The 22913-nt window shown below is 39.5% G+C and overlaps 2 protein-coding genes across 3 annotated transcripts in view; one reads left to right on the forward strand and one right to left on the reverse strand.

The window, feature by feature from the left end:
* LOC114644865 (uncharacterized) overlaps window positions 1-22913 on the reverse strand; it is a 73624-nt gene that overhangs the window by 20026 nt on the left and 30685 nt on the right. The gene's annotated exons all lie outside the window — the stretch shown is intronic.
* On the forward strand, window positions 17250-19533 carry LOC127529230 (paraneoplastic antigen Ma1 homolog; the record flags this gene model as incomplete). The annotated part of the gene is made up of 3 exons (XM_051932242.1): window positions 17250-18123; window positions 18218-18290; window positions 19503-19533. Coding segments are annotated over exons 1-3 (978 nt in total), but the record flags the coding sequence as incomplete, so codon positions are not given.

Below are 22913 nucleotides of genomic sequence, written 5' to 3' on the forward strand. Positions count from 1 at the left end.
AAATAAACCTGTGATTTTACAGATTTTGTATACTTGGAATATAAGAAAAGGTGTGAAAAAGCATCAAACGTCTGGTTGATCTTAAAACAACATCAAGAAAACTGCAGGCCTCCTTCACTTCAGACAGGTATAAGGTCCACATGCCAACCATCAAGTATTCTATTAGGATAGTGTGGCAGGTTCCAAAATGATCACTGCATGCTTGAAAACCGAGAAATGTAATAGAACTGAAACAGTTATGCAAGGAGGGGTATACTGTCGTAAATGATGGGGATCATTACTGTTCATAATGCTCAAACAATACAAAAAACCTGGAGAAGTGGGTCCAAGTTCCAAAATGCAACAAGGGGAAATCAATAAGGTTAAGTTATTTTAACACAACACAATGCATCAGAAATGCTTGAATTTCATATGTTGCTTTTAAATATGATTGCAGTTGCATGACCGTTAAGTTAATGGTAAGACTAAAATCTGGCTTCAACTCTAAGGGATTATGTACAGTATGTTATCATAAAATGAGTGAAGAAGCCACAACATCCCTTTTTCCTGGCAGCTGTAATTACACACATGAACATACTGCTCATTATTTAATGGACCAGAGCCATAACACCTGGCAATAATACGAAATTTAAGTCAAAGCTATCATACGTAAAAATATACTACCTTAAGGCTACAAAATGTAAGCCAAACTTCAGAAGTCATGTTTTTATGACCAAACAGTGAACTTTGTGAGCGGGAATGTCAAAAGTCTCAATCACAAATTAAAGAGAAAGAAAGTATTCACTCACTTAACAAGTTTGAATGCCATGATTATATTTTTACAGGAGACTCACATAAGTAGTAAAGACCAATTTTGGTTGCAAATGGACTGGATTGGCCAAATTTTTCACTCCAGCTATTCAATGAAAACTAGGAGTGTGGGAATCTTAATACACAGAATTATCCCATTTGTAGTGTCAGACATAATATGTGATCCTGAAGGACCATATGTCATGGTGATGGGCAATTTATTTTATTATAATGATAAATTTTATTATAAAGTGATTCTGATAAATAAATATGCACATAACGTGGATGACAGAGATTTCATCCAAAATGTTTTCACATCTATTCCTGATGTCAACACTCATAAAATTATAATGAATGGAAACTTTGTGTTTTAAATATAGACCTGGATAGGTCTTCAGCTATAGCGGCAATAACATCTAATACTACTTAAATAATTACAAAGTTTGTAATGGATCAGAACTTATCAGACCCATGGAAGTTTTTAAATCCTAACCTTAGAGCATATTCCTTCTTCACTCAAGTTTATCATTGTTAATCAAGAATTGATTATTTCTTCATAGCCAATAATTTTTTGCACATTAACAAATCGTTTAAAGTAGGACGTAATTGTTATCTTTGATCATGCCCCTCTGATCATGGAGCTTAACTTACTAACCCCTACACACTCATCTTGTAGCTGGCATCTTAAGCCCCTGTCATTAGCTGATGAGCTCTGTACAGAATTCATATCCAAGCAAATTGATTATTTTCTGGAGACAAGAGGTATCTGCAATACTCTGGGAAACTCTGAAGGCATTTTTAAGAGGACAAATTATTTCATATCGTGCTCACAAACATAAATTAGAAACCAAGAAGGCATCTGAGTTAATCAGCAAAATTATCAGAATAGATCAAGAATACACCAGGTTTCCAAATGAGGCACTTTAAAGGAAAAGACAGGTTTTGCAATCACAATTTAACCTCTTGACTACTAAAGAAACAGAACAGCTCATCTTTAAATTACATCATAATTATGAACACAGAGAAAAGAACAATAAGATTTTAGATCAATAAATCCACAAGCAGGAATTCCACAATGCAATAACAGTAATTACCAAAACAGATGATGATAAAAATCATACACCATAAAAAAATAACCCACACATTTAGAACGTACTAAAAATCCTTATATACTGTACTACTCATTAGAGGTGGGCGGTATGACCAAAATTCTATATCACGGTATTTTTCTAAATTCTGCCGGTTTCACAGTATTAGACAGTATTTTTTTCCCCATGCATGAGTGGATGTTAACCACATTTTCCACTGCAATTACTGCAGCAGACTGGCTAAGAATAACCTATTAGACTGTTATGAGAATTGTACATCGTACAAAAAGACATTTTAATGTGCACACAAGTATTAATCCAGGTTTGCATGGCTCCATAAAGTGATAGTTTTCAAGGGGGTGGCACTAAAGAGAAGGAAGGACATTGCATGACAGATGCAGTCAAAATATAGAACCTTTAATTGAACAAAATTTTGCAAAAGCTTAAACTATGATTTTGACAACATATTTTCAACCATCCAAAGAGGCATTTAGACTTAGTAAAATATCCAGAGGTGTTTGTCAAAAGTTGGATTGCACTGAACACATCTTAGAAAAGGAATAAATAGAAAATATTTTTTGTAAACCAACTACACTTTCTGTTAATGTTAACAATCTCTGTCCACTGACACGTTAAAGTGACTTTTTAAACAATTTTACCATCATTAAACTGCATAATATTTAAACTAATAAATAATAACAATAAAATACATAATAGTATTACTGATAGTTGCACCATTACTTCAAAGCTTCAAGCCCAGGTGCATTACACAGTATTCACCAAATTAAAATAAAATAAAACAAGTGGAACTTGGTGATGACATCTTACCAACTGTACCATCATTTAGGCAAACTGCATTAATATGGACCTTGCTTCAAGCTAAGCTATATACATAAATAATAAAAACTGCAACTTGCATTTATAATGCTGTTTGTGGTATAGCCCTATGGAAGCGCATTAGGGCCACTGTGAAGAAAAAAAAATATGGACACGGAAGAAAAAAACAAACTATGTCGAGAATAAATTCGACATGTTGACTATGTCAAGATTAAAGTCGACATTTCCACTTTATTCTCATAGTTTATTGTATAATTAAAGTAGAATGTTGTAAACTAAACTTCATCCTAAAATCAATGTTTAATTTACTAGATTTTCTCAAACCCCGTCACAAGTTAATGCAGCACATCAAATACTTTGTGTTAAGTGTTCCCCGACCCAGTCGTTAATCACTACGCTTCTTAAACTGACTTCCTCCGCACTAAGAGCAGGCGCCTGCAGCAATCACCGCACAGAATCCATTCACTTCATGATATTCCTGCTCTCTACCAAAACCCCAGTTCCTATCTTTCCTTTTTCTTTCTCCACATTACCAATCACCACACGATAAACGTCTTTGTGAAATTAAAACTAGTTATTAACTTAGCCGACGGAGTGTTCAGAACTTAAAAAATATCTTCGTTATACATGTTTAATTATGCCATCCATTCAGAGTTGCGCCCATCTCTGAACGAGTCGCCAGCACAGGATGAATACAAGCAAAACATACACTAGCAAGTACAAAAACAAGTACAACTTGGCTTGCAGTATTATCCAGTAGTATAGAAACAGTATTTACACATCTGACCTTTTAAAACTAAAGTATCTCCAGGCGACGGACGTGACTCCTTTTTTTCGGGAAAAGTTCTTCTGTTCAACTTTTAGTTCAGTTTTGGAATGCTCTCTGTCCATTTTCACCGCGCGGAATACCTATGCTACCACCCACTATTTGGTGGTGTAGCAGTGAAAAAGAGCCCTAGTGCAACAAATCTGTGTTTAGCGGTGTAGCAGTGAAAAAGGTCCCCACTTGAACTGTTTCCCGCTGCGCCATGTTCCGAACGTCGTTTAGGCAATTTAAACCGGTGTTGCGGTATAAGAAAAATCCATATCATAAAAAAAATAAAAAACGGTTTTTGGTATGAACCGGCATACCGCCCAGCACTACTACTCATCCTAAAGACGACATAGTCTAATGTATTCTTTGACTCATTACACATACCACAGCTAGAATCTCTTAGTTGTGGAACTGGATAAGCCTATGGCACTCTCAGACTTACTAGACACTATAAACTCACTTCAAAGTGAGAAAGCAGCAGACCCTGATGGCTACCCAGTGGAATTTTATTAAACAAATTTAAATAAGTTAGCTCCACGATTATTAGCAACATTTATATAAGCTAAACACTTTTCACCAAGCATTAATTTCCATCTTTCCTAAGAAAAACAAGGACTGACTACTATGTGTATCACAGACCAATCTCAGTCCTGAATAATGAGGTTATGATACTCTCCGAAGTTCTAGCTAAAAGGATTGAGAAAGTGCCTTCTTCTATAATATCACAAGACCAAACCAGATTTATTGAAGGAAGACACTTAGCTTCTAATCTTTGACGTTTGTTTAATATAATATATTCACCAGTTAAATCTAACATTCCAGAGGTCTTACTATCTTTGGATCCAGATAATGCATTTGATATGGACTACCTATTCACCATATTGCACAAATTTAGGTTTGGCACAAACATATGTGCATGGATGAAACTACTCTATACTAGTTCAGAAGCCTCAGTTCCTAATAACAACATTATTTCAGAGAACTTCAAACTATATTGCGGTACTTGACGAGGATGTCCCCTATCACCTTTTTACTTTCTAAATGCATCAGAGATAAAGGGGATTTTTCAGAGAAGGACTTGAACAGAAATTATCACTATATTCAAATGATATGGTACTGTATACAGTATATCTTACCCACAACATTCTGTCCCAGCAGTCCTGAAAGCACTAGCAAATTTTCAAAAGATATGTAGACTCAAAATTAATTTGAATATAAGTGTGCTTTTTCCAGTGAACTATCTAGCACACTACTAGATTGGATGTCTGTCCATTTATCTTAGCAGATCAGTTTAAATATCTAGAGTTAAATATCACATGTAAATATAAAGCTCTTTTTCAACAAAAATTTTCTGTCTGCATGGAAAGACTTAAAACAAGATGTGACTAGATGGTCTACCTTTCATTTCACATTAGCAGGGGGAATCCACACTATCAAGATCAACATCCTTCCCAAGCTTCTTTTTCTAAATCAAACCATCCCCATATACATTAACAAACCTTTTTTTAAGAAATTATTGATACAATAATTTATTTGGAATTCGGAACATCCAATCATCCAGAGAGCGATTCTACAATGACCTAAAGCTGTAGGGAGCACTGGTGTCATAATCACTCCTAACCCATTAACAGCTGTGTTTGGTGTACTCCCAAAAATGTAATTAAACTGTCTGATGCTGTGAGCTGGATGGGTTTAAAAATGGATGAATAGGTGAAATAAATTTAGAACTTTCTGAAGTACCCAGCATTAGCTTGGTATACAGTATATGTATAATTAAAAGCAAGACATTGTGTTTTTTTTTTTTAATATTGACCCTTCTATTTTAGCTAGCAGTGACAGAAGTATCCAATCTTTCATCCACACTGCCTCTCTGATAACTATAAAATTTCTCTACTCTCATGAATTAAGAATTTGTGTAGGTTTGGATTCCATAATTGTGGTACCTACAGTGGTGTGAAAAACTATTTGCCCCCTTCCTGATTTCTTATTCTTTTGCATGTTTGTCACACAAAATGTTTCTGATCATCAAACACATTTAACCATTAGTCAAATATAACACAAGTAAACACAAAATGCAGTTTTTAAATGATGGTTTTTTATTATTTAGGGAGAAAAAAAATCCAAACCTACATGGCCCTGTGTGAAAAAGTAATTGCCCCCCTGTTAAAAAATAACCTAACTGTGGTGTATCACACCTGAGTTCAATTTCCGTAGCCACCCCCAGGCCTGATTACTGCCACACCTGTTTCAATCAAGAAATCACTTAAACAGGAGCTGCCTGACACAGGGAAGTAGACCAAAAGCACCTCAAAAGCTAGACATCATGCCAAGATCCAAAGAAATTCAGGAACAAATGAGAACAGAAGTAATTGAGATCTATCAGTCTGGTAAAGGTTATAAAGCCATTTCTAAAGCTTTGGGACTCCAGCGAACCACAGTGAGAGCCATTATCCACAAATGGCAAAAACATGGAACAGTGGTGAACCTTCCCAGGAGTGGCCGGCCGACCAAAATTACCCCAAGAGCGCAGAGACGACTCATCCGAGAGGTCACAAAAGACCCCAGGACAACGTCTAAAGAACTGCAGGCCTCACTTGCCGCAATTAAGGTCAGTGTTCACGACTCCACCATAAGAAAGAGACTGGGCAAAAACGGCCTGCATGGCAGATTTCCAAGACGCAAACCACTGTTAAGCAAAAAGAACATTAGGGCTCGTCTCAATTTTGCTAAGAAACATCTCAATGATTGCCACGACTTTTGGGAAAATACCTTGTGGACTGATGAGACAAAAGTTGAACTTTTTGGAAGGCAAATGTCCCGTTACATCTGGCGTAAAAGGAACACAGCATTTCAGAAAAAGAACATCATACCAACAGTAAAATATGGTGGTGGTAGTGTGATGGTCTGGGGTTGTTTTGCTGCTTCAGGACCTGGAAGGCTTGCTGTGATAGATGGAACCATGAATTCTACTGTCTACCAAAAAATCCTGAAGGAGAATGTCCGGCCATCTGTTCGTCAACTCAAGCTGAAGCGATCTTGGGTGCTGCAACAGGACAATGACCCAAAACACACCAGCAAATCCACCTCTGAATGGCTGAAGAAAAACAAAATGAAGACTTGAGTGGCCTAGTCAAAGTCCTGACCTGAATCCAATTGAGATGCTATGGCATGACCTTAAAAAGGCGGTTCATGCTAGAAAACCCTCAAATAAAGCTGAATTACAACAATTTTGCAAAGATGAGTGGGCCAAAATTCCTCCAGAGCGCTGTAATAGACTCATTGCAAGTTATCGCAAACGCTTGATTGCAGTTATTGCTGCTAAGGGTGGCCCAACCAGTTATTAGGTTCAGGGGGCAATTACTTTTTCACACAGGGCCATGTAGGTTTGGATTTTTTTTTCTCCCTAAATAATAAAAACCACCATTTACAAACTGCATTTTGTGTTTACTTGTGTTATATCTGACTAATGGTTAAATGTGTTTGATGATCAGAAACATTTTGTGTGACAAACATGCAAAAGAATAAGAAATCAGGAAGGGGGCAAATAGTTTTTCACACCACTGTACTTGCTGGTTTGGAAATATGAACTTGACTTTGTATCTCCTTGTTTACAACAACAGATGTTTAATCCCACATTGAGAAACTGAATAGCTTTTTGAATATTTGAAATACTGATACGGCATGTAAGTCTGGTAAAACAACCGTTTTTTATGTTGTTCCCTCTATCAAGCTCCTATTCATGATGAAACCTCAGAAACTGTGTTAAGTTGGGTTAATTGTAATATACATGCGAAATTTCATAAACATCCATTCAGCTGTGGTTTTTATGGAGTTGGCCTTCCCATTTTGACTCCCAAAAAAATTCTTGAAACGCCACTAAAGCTTTATTTTAAATCACATGAACAATAATTTATTATATTTTGTGAAAGTAGACATAGTCATTTTTAAGCAATGTGTGATTTTTTTGCATTGGTTCTCAATTACACCACAACCAACATCATTTCCACTGAGTCACTAATGTGGAATCAGCCTTCACTGTAAGCCGGGTGAAACCTAAACAACATGCCAGATTCATTACCATTAGCTGAACAGCGTATGTGATGAAATTTCTGAAATGCTAGGTAGCCATGATTTTAAGTTTCTTCAGCTTTATGATGCATGCAAAATTTTATTAAAATCGACTTTGGAATAATGCATAATTTTTAAGTCCCAAACCCCCAATAAAAATTTTAATGATGGACCAATGGCAACCTACATGCAAAACTACATAATTTTGTAAAAATCAGTTCAGCCATTTTGTGATTAGAGTACAGTAATTCTAATTGGTTGGTTGCCGAATGCCCTCTCTATCAATCACATTGGTCGTTAACTGTGGTGAGTAGTTTCAGACTCCGGACATTTGGAGCCGTAACAACGAGGGCATGGGAGAATTGAGACACAGGCAATGATAACTGTTCAAAAAAATATATTTACGGTAATCTCTTGCAAATATATACAGTTCAATGTCAGAATGTTAACAAAAACAAGGCAAATAAGTGCAGGTGTTATATATAATAATTAGTGACTCTAAAACAAAATGTGATGAGAAAAAAAAAATCCAACAAAAATAAGCAAAAGGACAATCAGAAAATTAAAGAAGAACAAAAAGTGAAAAAAATATGCACAAAGACCCTGATGAAAACAATGAGTACCCACAAACACAGATTACTTCCACCCAATAATATATACAAACTGGAAGTAAACTGTCCTCACTAATATATACAAACTTAAAACCTCTTCTCTCTGCTCTACCAGCTCAACAGCAAAGAAGTGTCTGCAAGCCCAAAACACAACCCCTGGTGGTCTGGACATTGGTTTTATACTTCTGTCTAGCCCATCATAATTTACGTCTCCCAGGGTCCTTCAATAGCAAGCAAGGTCAAGTCACACACCCTCCGTTCTCTGATAAGGTGCAGCGTTACTATTTTAAACCTTCCCTTCCCTACAGACGCATAAGTATTTGTAACCATGTTGCACTGTGTACTCAATCAACTCTACCAGTAAGTTACACGGTGAACCTTCACCTACTTTCCCTCTCTGCACATGTATTCTCTTTTAAATCGCAGAGCTCTGTTCTTTGCCTTCTAGTGGTGGCTTCTGGCATGCGCCTTGGCGTGGTGCTAGTTCAAACCCAAAGAATGATGACTTGCAGGCCTTCAAGTCAGGGGACAGCTCGGAAGAGGGCACTAAACACAGGTGCGGCATTGCCCCACCACCCCATTCTCACTTGCTAAAGAGCTAAAAACCGTGATAAACTATAATAATCTCTACCTTTCAACTGTCCTCGAACTTGGCTTATCACAGTATCATACCAACGAGGTACATGCGCTTCATGTGATTTCCTCTGGCTGCTTACTAGCTGCATATATTTTCTTGCATGTGCTTCCAATATTTGTATCCCAGCATAAGATCACAAGGTTTGCAGCAAGCTGCATCACCAATAATCCCAAGTGGATGTAAAGTATGTGTAGCGTGCTTCATTTTCACTGAATGCATCTATTCAGATCTACTGTAAAACAATCTGACATGAAGCTGAAATATTGCCAATATACATTTATTTAAAATAAAGTAATTTAAATTAATTCTGATAAGATTATTTGATTTAAACTCTTACTGTAAATTAATCAAGTAACCATTAATCATTAACATCCTATTAGCAATTCCTTCTGGTCCTCTGTAATTGTTATGTCAATCATACTTCCATACACTCCAAGAGGATATTTCCATTCTCTACTCATATAAGCCAAAATGCAAGAGTAATGTTAAATTGTTACCCAGTTGCTTTCATTCCATTCTCTTAGCTACCTCCATAACTATGTTTTCAACCAATCAGAATCCTCCTGCTACACTTAATTAGACCTTAAGTGATTTGGCTGGCTTAGTTTTACTCAGTTACAGCTCCTTCTACAAGACTCAGTTAAAAAGCCTTATGATTTACTTTCAAATACAGTAATCCCTCCTCCATCGCGGGGGTTGCGTTCCAGAGCCACCCGTGAAATAAGAAAATCCGCGAAGTAGAAACCATATGTTTATATGGTTATTTTTATATTGTCATGCTTGGGTCACAGATTTGCGCAGAAACACAGGAGGTTGTAGAGAGACAGGAACGTTATTTAAACACTGCAAACAAACATTTGTCTCTTTTTCAAAAGTTTAAACTGTGCTCCATGACAAGACAGAGATGACACTTCAGTCTCACAATTAAAAGAATGCAAACATATCTTCCTCTTCAAAAGAGCAAACAAATCAATAGGGCTGTTTGGCTTTTAAGTATGCGAAGCACCGCGGCACAAAGCTGTTGAAGGTGGCAGCTCACACCCCCTCCGTCAGGAGCAGAGAGAGAGAGAGAGACAGATAAAAAAATCAATACGTGCCCTTCGTGCTTTTAAGTATGCGAAGCACAGTGCAGCACGTCGCTTCACGAAGCAGCTGCACAGAAGGTAGCCAACGTGAAGATAATCTTTCAGCATTTTTTGACAAGCGTCCGTATCGTCTAGGTGTGCGAACAGCCCCCCTGCTCAATCCCCCTACGTCAGGATCAGAAAAAGTCAGCGCAAGAGAGAGAGAGAGAGAGAGAGAGAGAGAGAAAGTAAGTTGGGTAGCTTCTCAGCCATCTGCCAATAGCGTCCCTTGTATGAAATCAACTGGGCAAACCAACTGAGGAAGCATGTACCAGAAGTAAAAAGACCCATTGTCAGCAGAAATCCGTGAACCAGCAAAAAATCCGCAATATATATTTAAATATGCTTACATATAAAATCCGCGATAGAGTGAAGCCGCGAAAGGCGAAGCGCGATATAGCGAGGGATCACTGTAAATTACTTTTTGCACCTCAAATGTATTTTGTATAAATTAATTACAGTACCTCCCTCACTTAATTCTCTTTGTACTTTTAATTATTGTACTTTACTGTTTAAGCATATAAATATGTACAGATCATTTTAAACACTTTACATATATAAAAGACATAAAAACAGTACATACAATGTATTCAGACCCCTTCATTTTCTGCACGCTTGAATGTGTTTTACATTTAATTTTAAATAAATTTTGCCATTTTTACCCAATAATCTATACTCAGTAGCCCATAATGACAATGTGAAAACAAGATTTCAAAACACAAAATTATTAAAAGATAAAAAAACAGAAATCTCTCATTCATATAAGTATTCAGACCCTTAATTTAGTTATCTGTAGAAGCCCCTTTGGCAGCAATTACAGTTTTGCAATTTCTTGGGATAAGTGTCCTCAAGCTTTGCACACCTGGATTTGGGCATTTTATCCCATTCTTACTGGCAGAGCCTATTAATGAATCAGACACTGTGTTTAACTATAGTGACTACAGCAACTATTTCTATGTCTACAAATTCTTGCCTTTAGTGATTGGTAATGCTTCCTCAATGGTCATAACTGATAGAGATGCTTGCTCTGGTGAGTGTAGTCTTTGATTATATTTCCAGCCCGTTGCCAGACCTATGATGTATACAAGACCTCAGTGAAGTCCAATTTAAGGCCTATAATCTTTTCTGCTGTCTGAATATCTTGCTGAAGTTTATGTTTCAAGATAGCAGGCACATTGCAATACCAGACTGTTATGAATAAAGTGATGATGCTTTCAATAACAGCTCTATAAAGCTGTACCATAACTCATTGGGACAGGTTAAAGTTTTAAGATGATGGAGATAAAACATTCACTGCTGAGCTTTTTTGATAAAGGTCAGTGATATTTTCATCCTAGACTGAATGATATTTTCCCAAGAAATTTAAATGATTTCACTCTGTTGACAGTGACATCATTGCTAATTAAGGGAGTACGTGAAGAGTGCTCCTAAAATCCATAATATTTTTTACTGTTTCCAGGGAATTCAAGTTAAGATTTATCATGGACACCAAGCATGGGCTGGCATTCCAGCCAGAATGGTTTAAGGTCACTTACCTGCTTGGGAGGCCTGTATAATGGAGGGACAGGCGGAGACCACCCACATGGACTATTTGCTCCCACGATACAATAGGTAGCAGTTTCTTAGGGCTACAATGCCTGCATGGATACCTGCAGGGCAGGCTGGGAATTGCAGTCCTGTGAGAAAGCCCTGCTGGGTTTCATGGGCGCTGACAGGGGGAGCTGCAGGGACACAACGCCCCTACTTCTGCCTGACTCGGAAGTGCTTCCAATGGGCAGCCCTGACACACTGGAAGTACTCCCGGGTCTGGCATAAAAGGGGTCAGATGCCTCACCTCAGGGAGTCAGAGTCAGAAGGAAGTGTACGAAGCTCACCTGGAGGAATGGAAGGAGAGGAAGAAAGAGAGGGAGAGAAGAGATTTATGTTTGGGAGCTTTTGTATGCTATAAAAGAAATCATTGGTGAAGGTATTTACTAAAGTAATTTATAATTTGAACCTGGGACTTGTGTTGGTGGTGATGTGTTGGAGGGCTTGGGGCTCACTGGTGCTCACCTACAGGTCACAGATTGTTGATGGTGCACCAGCTGGCCAGCTGATCCAATATCTGACCCATCTGTGATCAGGCCAATCAGGGTGGTGTCATCAGTAAACTTTAGCTGTTCCACCAATAAGTCACTGGTGATTCAACTCCTTTTCTTTCTGTACACAATTGAGTGCGACAGAACACAGCCCTGAGGGATCTGTGATTGATATTCCTCCACTATTCTGCACTGTCTGATGTCTGTTCCTTAGAAACCCAGAGATCCAGAGACATGTAGCGTAGTGAAGGTGGCACTATAGTGTCCTATTTTCTTTACTGCTGTTTTGCAAACAGATTCTGTCCGTGCTTTTTCCTTGCCAAAAACACATATAAAAGGATATCTGAAAGTGTATGGGGCTTACTGCCCAGCAATAGGTGGAATGTAGAATCAGTCTTAGATGAAACAATGGTCATCTTCAGAGTGCCAATATACTAGCATCTGCAATCAGAGATAACAGTTAATATAAAAGCACATGCATGAATCATGAAAGAAAGCAAAGGTTCCCAGAAGAAACCAAAAGGGATATGTTTAGAAAATTATAGACTAGAAGGTTTCTTAGTAAGGAATGGGGCAAAAAATTGTTTGAATCCAAACTGATGATCTTAACATCAGATCTATACAAAACAGGGGATTCATGCTGAAGTACATCACTTCTAAGATTTGCAACCTCTCCTTGGTGGTTAACAATTTATCATATTTTATAAATGCATTTCCAGTACTGAACGGTTACTATCTACACAGTTTAGAAATGTCACTCCCTACTTAATCCAACTCAGGGTTGCATGGGTCCAAAGTCTTTCTAAGCAGCACTGGGAGAATGACTCACCAAGGCATACACTCACACTGAAACAATTCTGACTTGCAAATTAACCTATGCTGTATGTCCTTTGGGGATGTTGGAGAGACACATGAAAAACATGCAACTCCATGCAGGCAACCCTTTAATGACCCAGCATGAGATTCAAATCTAAGGTGCTGGACTAATGAACTAAAAAAAAAAAGAAAAACAAAGAGTAGGTGAACCACTGTGTTACCATGCTATCCTGCCTGGTCACAGTTAATCTACATCAACCAAAAAGTATCTAACTTTTCCTAGATGTCAGTTGCAAAAAACTGAATTATTCAATTACAATGTTAACTTTGAGACTATGATCTTAAATGTAACACTGATGCAGGCTGTGCAATTTATTCTATACTAGTTGTGCTGCTCTTTTAAGATGGGTTGAAATTTAAGTAATCAACGCAGACCTCAGCATTAATGTTTGCAGTGTACCATGCAATGCATATTTGCCTTCTGTTATGAGATTTGTGATGCACCATCTATTGAAAGGATAAGTGCAATGCATTTTATTACAAAACTGTTTGTGAAGCACCATTTTCTATAATGACAGATGCAATGCATTACTAAACCATTTTTATGATGCATCATCTGTTACAATGGCAGAGACATTCAGCAACATAAATCAGCCTATAACAATAAAAGATTGCCTTACAAGCAAAAATGGACTTGCAGTCCTCTATAAACAATTGGATTAAATAAAGTGCACTTGTTTACAGATGACATAAACATTTTCCTTTGATACTTGATCAGTTTTCAGAGTTGGTACATTCATATTTTGTGTCAATGCAAGACTCTCTTCCATCTCTCTGGTTATTAATTTTGCACAGTTTAGCTGGCCATGTAATGTTATTCCACACTTAATGGATTTTATAGATTAACAGTACATTACTGGATTTAAAAAAATCCACATATCTTGATATTTTCAGTGGCAATTTTCCTTTTTCAGTTGGATGCAATGTTATTTCATGTAATTCAACATCCAAAAATCTAATCTATATGGCATGGTTTCCAGTTACTGACCATTATCAGGAGTGACATAACTTCTAGGATACAGCAGTGAGTGAAACTGAGCTCATAACAGGCAGAAGCAAATAATATTAAAAACAATACAGTACAGCTAATTCCCAATATAACAGGAAGTGCTATTTGGATGCATTAACTATAAACAGCAAAACAGAGCTGAGGAGACAGCGCGACAAATTCTGTCAAGCAATTTGGAATTTTTAATCATTCAGGTGAATACAGAATATGACTTTTTTCCTGAGTTTTTCAGAGGCATAAAAGTTGGTGCTTCCCTGATTAAAAGTAATGTTTTTAATTTTCATTAACAACATGACATATTAGCACAGCTGGGGAACATTACTTTTAAAAGTAACTCATTACTCACAAAAAGTAACTATATCTGTTATATAGTTAGTAATAAAATGTAATGAGTTTGTGTGTTTCTTTTGCATAACTTTCTTCTATTGTATGAAAAACTGCACATTTCACTGGTCAGCATTTGTTAATAAATCCTGAGCCCATATATGAACCTTAAGGAAACTGAACTGTTACACAGCCAAACTTGATCATTTTCTTGTGTTTTATAATTATGTTTAGTCATTCATGTGGTGTGAAGTACAAAACATCCATCCCTTTTTCCCCATCCCCAACGCAGATCCCAAAGACGTGTGGTATGAACACTACCCACTGATGTACCACCAGATCACAATGTCTCAACATATCTCTATCAAATAGCTGGATGACACTTTATTAATAGGCTTCTGTTACTGGATTTCATGTATCACACGCTTTTCTGCTTGGCTGTGCTGTTAAGCCCTACAAAGGACCGCCAGATCGTCTGCAATATTTGCTTCTTACCCTACACCCAGTGCTTCTGAGTGTCACTGGATCCCAATGACCGTAAACTGGACTGATGAAAGTTTACCCCTCAGCACATGCAGGATTAAATTTATACCTACTAGGGGGCTCTGCCCCTTGCTCGCTTCGCTCGCCCACCCCCAGGTTTGGTTAACCAGATATACATCAATATGCAGACAACAATACAAATTTCCATACTGGATCGGTTGAGCCCCGGGTTAACAACGACCTCCACTAGTACTGTTAGCCAACAGGGTACTGGCAGAAATAGGGCTACTGTTGGCCGAAGAAGAAGGAGAAGAAGAGGGGGGAGATATGTCCGGAGGCAGGAGGAGAGGAGGAAAGTAAAGAGAGTGGAACTGAGGGTAGGAACTTTGAATGTTGGCAGTATGACTGGTAAGGGGAGAGACTTAGCAGATATGATGGAGAGAAGAAAGGTTGATATATTGTGCGTGCAAGAGACTAAATGGAAGGGGAGTAAGGCCAGGTGGATCACAGGTAGATTCAAATTGTTCTATCATGGTTTAGATGGGAGGAGAAATGGGGTAGGAGTTATTCTGAAGGAACAGTATGTGTTTTGGAGGTGAAAAGAGTGTCAGGCAGAGTAATGATTATGAAGCTGGAAATTGGAGGTGTGATGAAGAATGTTGTTAGTGCATATGCACCACAAGTTGGGTGTGCAATGGGTGAGAAAGATTTTTGGCGTGAGTTGGATGAAGTGATGAACAGTGTACCCAAGGGACAGAAAGTGGTGATTGGAGTGGATTTCAATGGACAAGTTGGTGAAGGGAACAGAGGAGACGAGGAGGTGATGGGTAGGTATGGTGTCAAGGAGAGGAATGAAGAAGGTCAGAGGATAGTGGATTTTGCCAAAAGGATGGACATGGCTGTGGTGAATATGTATTTTAAGAAGAGGGAGGAACACAGGGTTACGTACAAGAGTGGAGGAAGATGCACACAGGTAGATTACATCTTATGCAGAAGAGATGACCTGAAGGAGATTGAAGACTGCAAAGTGGTTTCAGGGGAGAGTGTAGTTAAGCAGCATAGGATGGTGGTCTGTAGGATGACGTTGGCGATCACAAAGAGGAAGAGAGTGAGGGCAGAGCCAAGTGTAACCTGGGTCAGGTTTCAAAAGGAATATATATAACTGCGAGTTTTGTGTAAATAAAGTTTATTGAAGTTGAGTATATATGTAGGTGTCCTCAGATTGGTTGGGATGGGAGACGCCATGTAAGAGAGATGTAAGATAGTTAAACAAGAGATGTAAGATAGTTCGGAAGAGTTGCGGTACGAAGAGGAGAAGACGGGAGTGGTGAGAGAGAAAGAACAAAGAAAAGAGAGCTTCAGGCAAAACGCCGAAGCGAGAAGAAAGAGAGAGCTTCAGGCAAAACGCCGAGGCCAGAAGAAAGAAAGTTTCAGGCAAAACGCCGAGACCAGAAGAAAGAAAGTTTCAGGCAAAACGCCGAGACCAGAAGAAAGAGAGTTTTAGGCAGCACGCTGAAACAAGACGGAGAAAGAACTAGAACGAGAGTCGCTGTTGAGGTAGCACGCCGAAGCAAGACTGACAGAACGAAAGAGGAAGTTGTAGTTGAGGCAGCACGTCGAAGAAAGACGGACTGAAAGAGAATCGCAGTTGAAGCAAAACGCCGATGCAAGACAGAGAGAAAGAAAGAAGGACTAAATGTAGCAAGCGGATAAAACAAAAAGAAGAGTTGTTGGATAAAGAGAAAGAGGGCAGGCAGGACACAAGTGCAGAAATGGTGATCAGTGAGTAAAGAGAGTGGTTGAGAAAGAAGGAGAAGGAAGAATATACAAAACAAGGTCGGTGTGTTTTTTTTGTTTATTTGTTTTAAAGTGGCTTGAGTAAATTCTCAAGTGAAGGGGCCAGTTTCTGTTTTGTTTGTTTGGCCACTACGCACCCGAGCTACGTTTGGGGCCCCCAACGGAGTGAGTAATATTCATTGACTGGAAATATGTCCGGGTGAGCTCACCAATAGTGTCGGGACCAAAATATATATATCGGGTTATAAATAAGTTACTGCTTGTATTTTATGTATAGTGTATATATTGTAAATTAAAAAAAAAAGAAAAAGAACTTCACTTTCAATTTAGTAAAGAGAGGTTTTGTTTATATATTGGAGTAACTGAGTTGATTATTGATTATAAGGCTGAAGGTGGGCGACAATGTACATTCCCACAATAGAGGTGGCGACACCATTATAAAAGAGCTCAGGACCTTGCATACCGATAACGGAAGGGTGTTGCAAGGGGGTTACACATGGAGGCACCGCTGGGATATTTTATTTAAGATTTACGTTGGATACCTAAGGGTTCACTTTAAGTTTTCTTTCTTTCTATTTAAAGTATATGTTCTGTGATATTATTGTGAAACTTGTATATTGTGTAATGTTCAAATTTTGAATTTTATGCTGGTCTGATTCTTGAGTGGTTTAATACATTGCTAGGTGAGACACAGGATTGTTTGTGTGTGTAAGCATGGAGGATGCAGAAGGGAGTAATCTCTTGTCGGTTGACTTGCGCAACTGGTGCAGAGGCGAAGGTATAGACCCTGCTCATGCTGTAATGTTAACTGGTATAAGAGAAGACACTGAGATAGCACATATTGAGGAAGCCTTGCATGGTATTAAAGTTTTAGGATGTGTCCAAGTAAGGGGCAAAATGTACAGCCCTACACAGAGGAGTTTAAAGGTGCTTTGCGAATGCCAAGCTGAGGTGGATACAGAAGCACTCCCCCCAGAAGTCTTACCTAATGGTGGGGAGGGGGGTGTTTGGAAACTAGTGACTACCAATAGAGTGGGTGGTAGCCCAGAAAGTTTCGCTGAAAAATTTGAAAAACTACTTAAAGATGAAGGGATGACTATGGACAATGTACAAGCTCTGTACATGCGTGATAAGTCTGGTCAAAGTAACCCAGAGTCTATTATTCGGGCTGTTGGGGAGCTGATAGGAAAGACAGTCAGGCCCTCAAATGAAAATAATGCCTATAGGCGTTTAAGGGTTTTTTCTGGTGTGAGTCCCACACCTGCAGGTGAAGAAGGCTTAGATGTTTGGGCTGATCAAGCAAGGCTTATGGTGGAGGAATGTGACTGCTCCGATAGAGAAAAACGGAGGAGGTTGATTGAGAGTCTGAAAGGGCCAGCTTTAGAAGTCATTCAAGCCGTAAGAGTGGCTAATCCTGATGCTCGGCCTGCAGAATATATTGAGGCTGTAGAAAATATATTTGGGACAACTGAGTCAGGGGAAGACTTGTACATTGCATTTAGGATGCTACGTCAGCAACGAGGGGAACTATTGTCCGCGTTCCTTAGGAGGTTAGAGAAGTTGCTTGCTAAAGCAGTGCGGAAAGGAGGTCTTTCGGCTGATCTAGCAGATAAAGCCCGGGTGGAACAGTTATTAAGAGGGGCTACTGAGTCTGAAATTATGCTGTTACATCTCAGGCTAAGGGAGAGAAAGCCAAACCCCCCCATCTTTTTTGAAGCTGCTCACCGAAATTCGTGAGGAGGAGGAATGGGAAGAGCGTAGACAACAGTCCAGTTGGAGCATAAAGCAACCCCGAGTTCGCTCAGCTCGTGTGCAGGAAGAGGTTAATCCTGGGTCATTTGACTTTAACAGATTAAAAGCGGAAATTTCCGATTTGAAAGTACAGTTAGCGAAGACTCCTAGATTGGCACAGTCCCATGCTGCAAGTGTCCCTACTGAGGCAAAAAAAAAAGACAAAAAACATGAAGTTTGAGAAAGATGCTGAACTGCAGGCATTACAGAAACAAGTGTTGGACCTGCAGAGGGAGCTAAAAGTGTTAACTGTACGACAATTTAGAGAGGGGAGCTGTTCCTAGTATGAGTGATTCACGGGAAGGGGCAGGAACTGTGACTGCCCATTATCCGTCTAACTTACGACCGTATGGGGGAGCCAACTGATGTGCCTTTGACTGTGATACACCAGGGAATAGTTTTACAGATTGGAGGTGAACCAGAGGTTCAGGAGGTTGAGAAATACAAAGGTTCATCTCACTATGTAAATTCATGTGCTACTTGTTGTGCTAGGTTTGTGCCTTACCCCCTTAGTGGAATTGGGGAAAGGAGTCTGATGAGGACATCTAGACTTTAGATGGGGGAGGGTGTAACCTGGGTCAGGTTTCAAAAGGAATATATATAACTGCGAGTTTTGTGTAAATAAAGTTTATTGAAGTTGAGTATATATGTAGGTGTCCTCGGATTGGTTGGGGTGGGAGACGCCATGTAAGAGAGATGTAAGATAGTTAAACAAGAGATGTAAGATAGTTCGGAAGAGTTGCGGTACGAAGAGGAGAAGACGGGAGTGGTGAGAGAGAAAGAACAAAGAAAAGAGAGCTTCAGGCAAAACGCCGAAGCGAGAAGAAAGAGAGAGCTTCAGGCAAAACGCCGAGGCCAGAAGAAAGAAAGTTTCAGGCAAAACGCCAAGACCAGAAGAAAGAAAGTTTCAGGCAAAACGCCGAGACCAGAAGAAAGAGAGTTTTAGGCAGCACGCCGAAACAAGACGGAGAAAGAACTAGAACGAGAGTCGCTGTTGAGGTAGCACGCCGAAGCAAGACGGACAGAACGAAAGAGGAAGTTGTAGTTGAGGCAGCACGTCGAAGAAAGACGGACTGAAAGAGAAAAGAGAATCGCAGTTGAAGCAAAACGCCGATGCAAGACAGAGAGAAAGAAAGAAGGACTAAATGTAGCAAGCGGATAAAACAAAAAGAAGAGTTGTTGGATAAAGAGAAAGAGGGCAGGCAGGACACAAGTGCAGAAATGGTGATCAGTGAGTAAAGAGAGTGGTTGAGAAAGAAGGAGAAGGAAGAATATACAAAACAAGGTCGGTGTGTTTTTTTTGTTTATTTGTTTTAAAGTGGCTTGAGTAAATTCTCAAGTGAAGGGGCCAGTTTCTGTTTGGTTTGTTTGGCCACTACGCACCCGAGCTACGTTTGGGGCCCCCAACGGAGTGAGTAATATTCATTGACTGGAAATATGTCCGGGTGAGCTCACCAATAGTGTCGGGACCAAAATATATATATCGGGTTATAAATAAGTTACTGCTTGTATTTTATGTATAGTGTATATATTGTAAATTAAAAAAAAAAGAAAAAGAACTTCACTTTCAATTTAGTAAAGAGAGGTTTTGTTTATATATTGGAGCAACTGAGTTGATTATTAATTATAAGGCTGAAGGTGGGCGACAATGTACATTCCCACAATAGAGGTGGCGACACCATTATAAAAGAGCTCAGGACCTTGCATACCGATAACGGAAGGGTGTTGCAAGGGGGTTACACAAGGATCAAATGGTGGAAGTTGAAAAAGGAAGACTGCAAGGTTGAGTTTAGGGAGAAGGTGAGACAAGCACTGGGTGGCAGTGAAGAGTTACCAGACAGCTGGGAAACTACAGCAGATGTAGTAAGGGTGACAGCAAGAAAGGTGCTTGGCGTGACATCTGGAAAGAGGAAGGAGGAAAAGGAAACCTGGTGGTGGAATGAGGAAATACAGGAGAGTATACAGAGGAAGAGGATGGCAAAGAAGAAGTGGGATAGTCAGAGAGATGCAGAAAGTAGACACGAGTATAAGGAGATAAGGCGTAAGGTGAAGAGAGAGGTGGTGAAGGCTAAGGAAAAGTCGTATGATGAGTTGTACGAGAGGTTGGACACTAAGGAGGTAGAAAAGGACCTGTACCGATTGGCTAGACAGATGGACCAAGCTGGGAATGATGTGCAGCAGGTTAGGGTGATAAAGGATAAAGATGGAAATGTACTCACAAGCAAGGAGAGTGTGTTGAGCAGATGGAAAGAGTACTTTGAGAGGCTGATGAATGAAGAGAACGAGAGAGAGAAGAGGTTGAATGATGTGGAGATAGTGAATCAGGAATTGCAACGGATTTGCAAGGAGGAAGTAAGGACAGCTATAAAGAGGATGAAAAATGGAAAGGCTGTTGGTCCATATGGCATACCTATGGAAGCATGGAGGTGTTTAGGAGAGATGGCAGTGGAGTTTTTAAAAGGATTGTTTAATGGAATCTTGGAAAGTGAGAGGATGCCTGAGGATTGAAGAAGAAGTGTACTGGTCCCGATATTTAAGAATAAGGGGGATGTGCAAGACTGCAATAACTACAGGGGAATAAAACTGATGAGCCACAACATGAAGTTATGGGGAAGAGTAGTGGCAGCTAGGTTAAGAAGTGAGGTGATGATTAGTGAGCAGCAGTATGGTTTCATTCCAAGAAAAAGCACCACAGATGCAATGTTTGCTCGGAGGAGGTTGATAGAGAAGTTTAGAGAAGGCCAGAAGGAGTTGCATTGCGTCTTTGTGGACCTGGAGAAAGCAGCTGTGGTATTGTATGAGGAAGTTGGGAGTAGCAGAGAAGTATGTAAGAGTTGGATATGTATGAGGGAAGTTTGACAGTGGTGAGGTCTGCTGTAGGAGTGACGGATGCATTCAAGGTGGAGGTGGGATTACATCAGGGATCAGCTCTGAGCCCTTTCTTATTTGCAATGGTGATGGACAGGTTGACAGACGAGATTAGACAGGAGTCCCCATAGACTATGATGTTTGCTGATGACATTGTGATCTGTAGCGATAGTAGGGAGCAGGTTGAGGAGACCCTGGAGAGGTGGAGATATGCTCTAGAGAGGAGAGGAATGAAGGTCAGAAGGAACAAGACAGAATACATGTGTGTAAATGAGAGGGAGGTCATTGGAATGGTGAGGATACAGGGAGTAGAGTTGGCGAAGGTGGATAAGTTTAAATACTTGGGATCAACAGTACAGGGTAATGGGGATTGTGGAAGAGAGGTGAAAAAGAGAGTGCAGGCAGGGTGGAATGGGTGGTGAAGAGTGTCAGGAGTAATTTGTGACAGACGGGTATCAGCAAGAGTAAAAGGGAAGGTCTGCAGGACGGTAGTGAGACCAGCTATGTTATATGGGTTGGAGACGGTGGCACTGACCAGAAAGCAGGAGACAGAGCTGGAGGTAGCAGAGTTAAAGATGTTAAGATTTGCACTGGGTATGACGAGGATGGATAGGATTAGAAATGAGTACATTAGAGGGTCAGCCCAAGTTGGACAGTTGGGATACAAAGTCAGACAGGCGAGATTGCATTTGTTTGGACATGTGCAGAGGAGAGATGCTAGGTATATTGGGAGAAGGATGCTAAGGATTGAGCTGCCAGGGAAGAGGAAAAGAGGAAGGCCTAAGCGAAGGTTTATGGATGTGGTGAGAGGACATGCAGGTGATGGGTGTAACAGAGCAAGATGCAGAGGACAGAAAGATATGGAAGAAGATGATCTGCTGTGGCAACCCCTAACGGGAGCAGCCGAAAGAAGAAGAAGAGTTATTTTCATGGAAATTGTTACATATGCATTATTTTCACTTTTACTTTAAAACTTTAGTAAAAACAATATTTGGAATTAAATTTTCTTCAAGATCGCATTGAATTTTGATTCCATGTTTGGACTTGCATCATGACAACGCAACATATAACTGCCAGTGAGTAAGTATCGTTTCTTTCTCTCTAATAAATAAAAACTTTTTTGAATGTTTGTCCATGCTTTTTCTTCTTCATTTAGTTGTTGACGTGTCATCTAGAACGTATAAAATTATTGTCCTGATAAAACTCCGTCTCAAGGGACTTCACACCACACCAACGTTTATGGAATCTTTTCATTCTCACTGGCAACACGAATTAGACAATCTACAAGTCTCTGACTTAAAGTTTGAATCCGAACAATATATTTGATTTCATTTTGCTGTTCCGTTATTTCACCAAGTAATAATTTCCGTTTGTTTGCGCTAATGCGAGCTTTCCTATCCTTTTTTTGAGACTTTCAAATTGTCGGACTTCCACTATCTCTAACCTGCTCTGCATGTGTACCACACCAACATTTTTGAATTCTTTACAACGCTCTACTTTGTCATCTACTCTTTGTCCTCTATTTCTGGCCCCGTGTGTGGACTCGTCTCGCGGGATGTATAAGTGTCTCTACAAGAAAATCAAGTCTCGTCTCCTTCCAAGATTTTTTTTTTTTTTTTTTTTTATAAGAGAGAGATCACGTTTGTTCAGTTATTTTAGCTTGATTACATGCTATGCACATGTTTAACCCCTTCCTCTCAAGTCACACACATTCCTGTC

The sequence above is a fragment of the Erpetoichthys calabaricus genome, chromosome 9 (assembly GCF_900747795.2).
Source record: "Erpetoichthys calabaricus chromosome 9, fErpCal1.3, whole genome shotgun sequence".
Taxonomy (NCBI): Eukaryota; Metazoa; Chordata; class Cladistia; order Polypteriformes; family Polypteridae; genus Erpetoichthys; species Erpetoichthys calabaricus.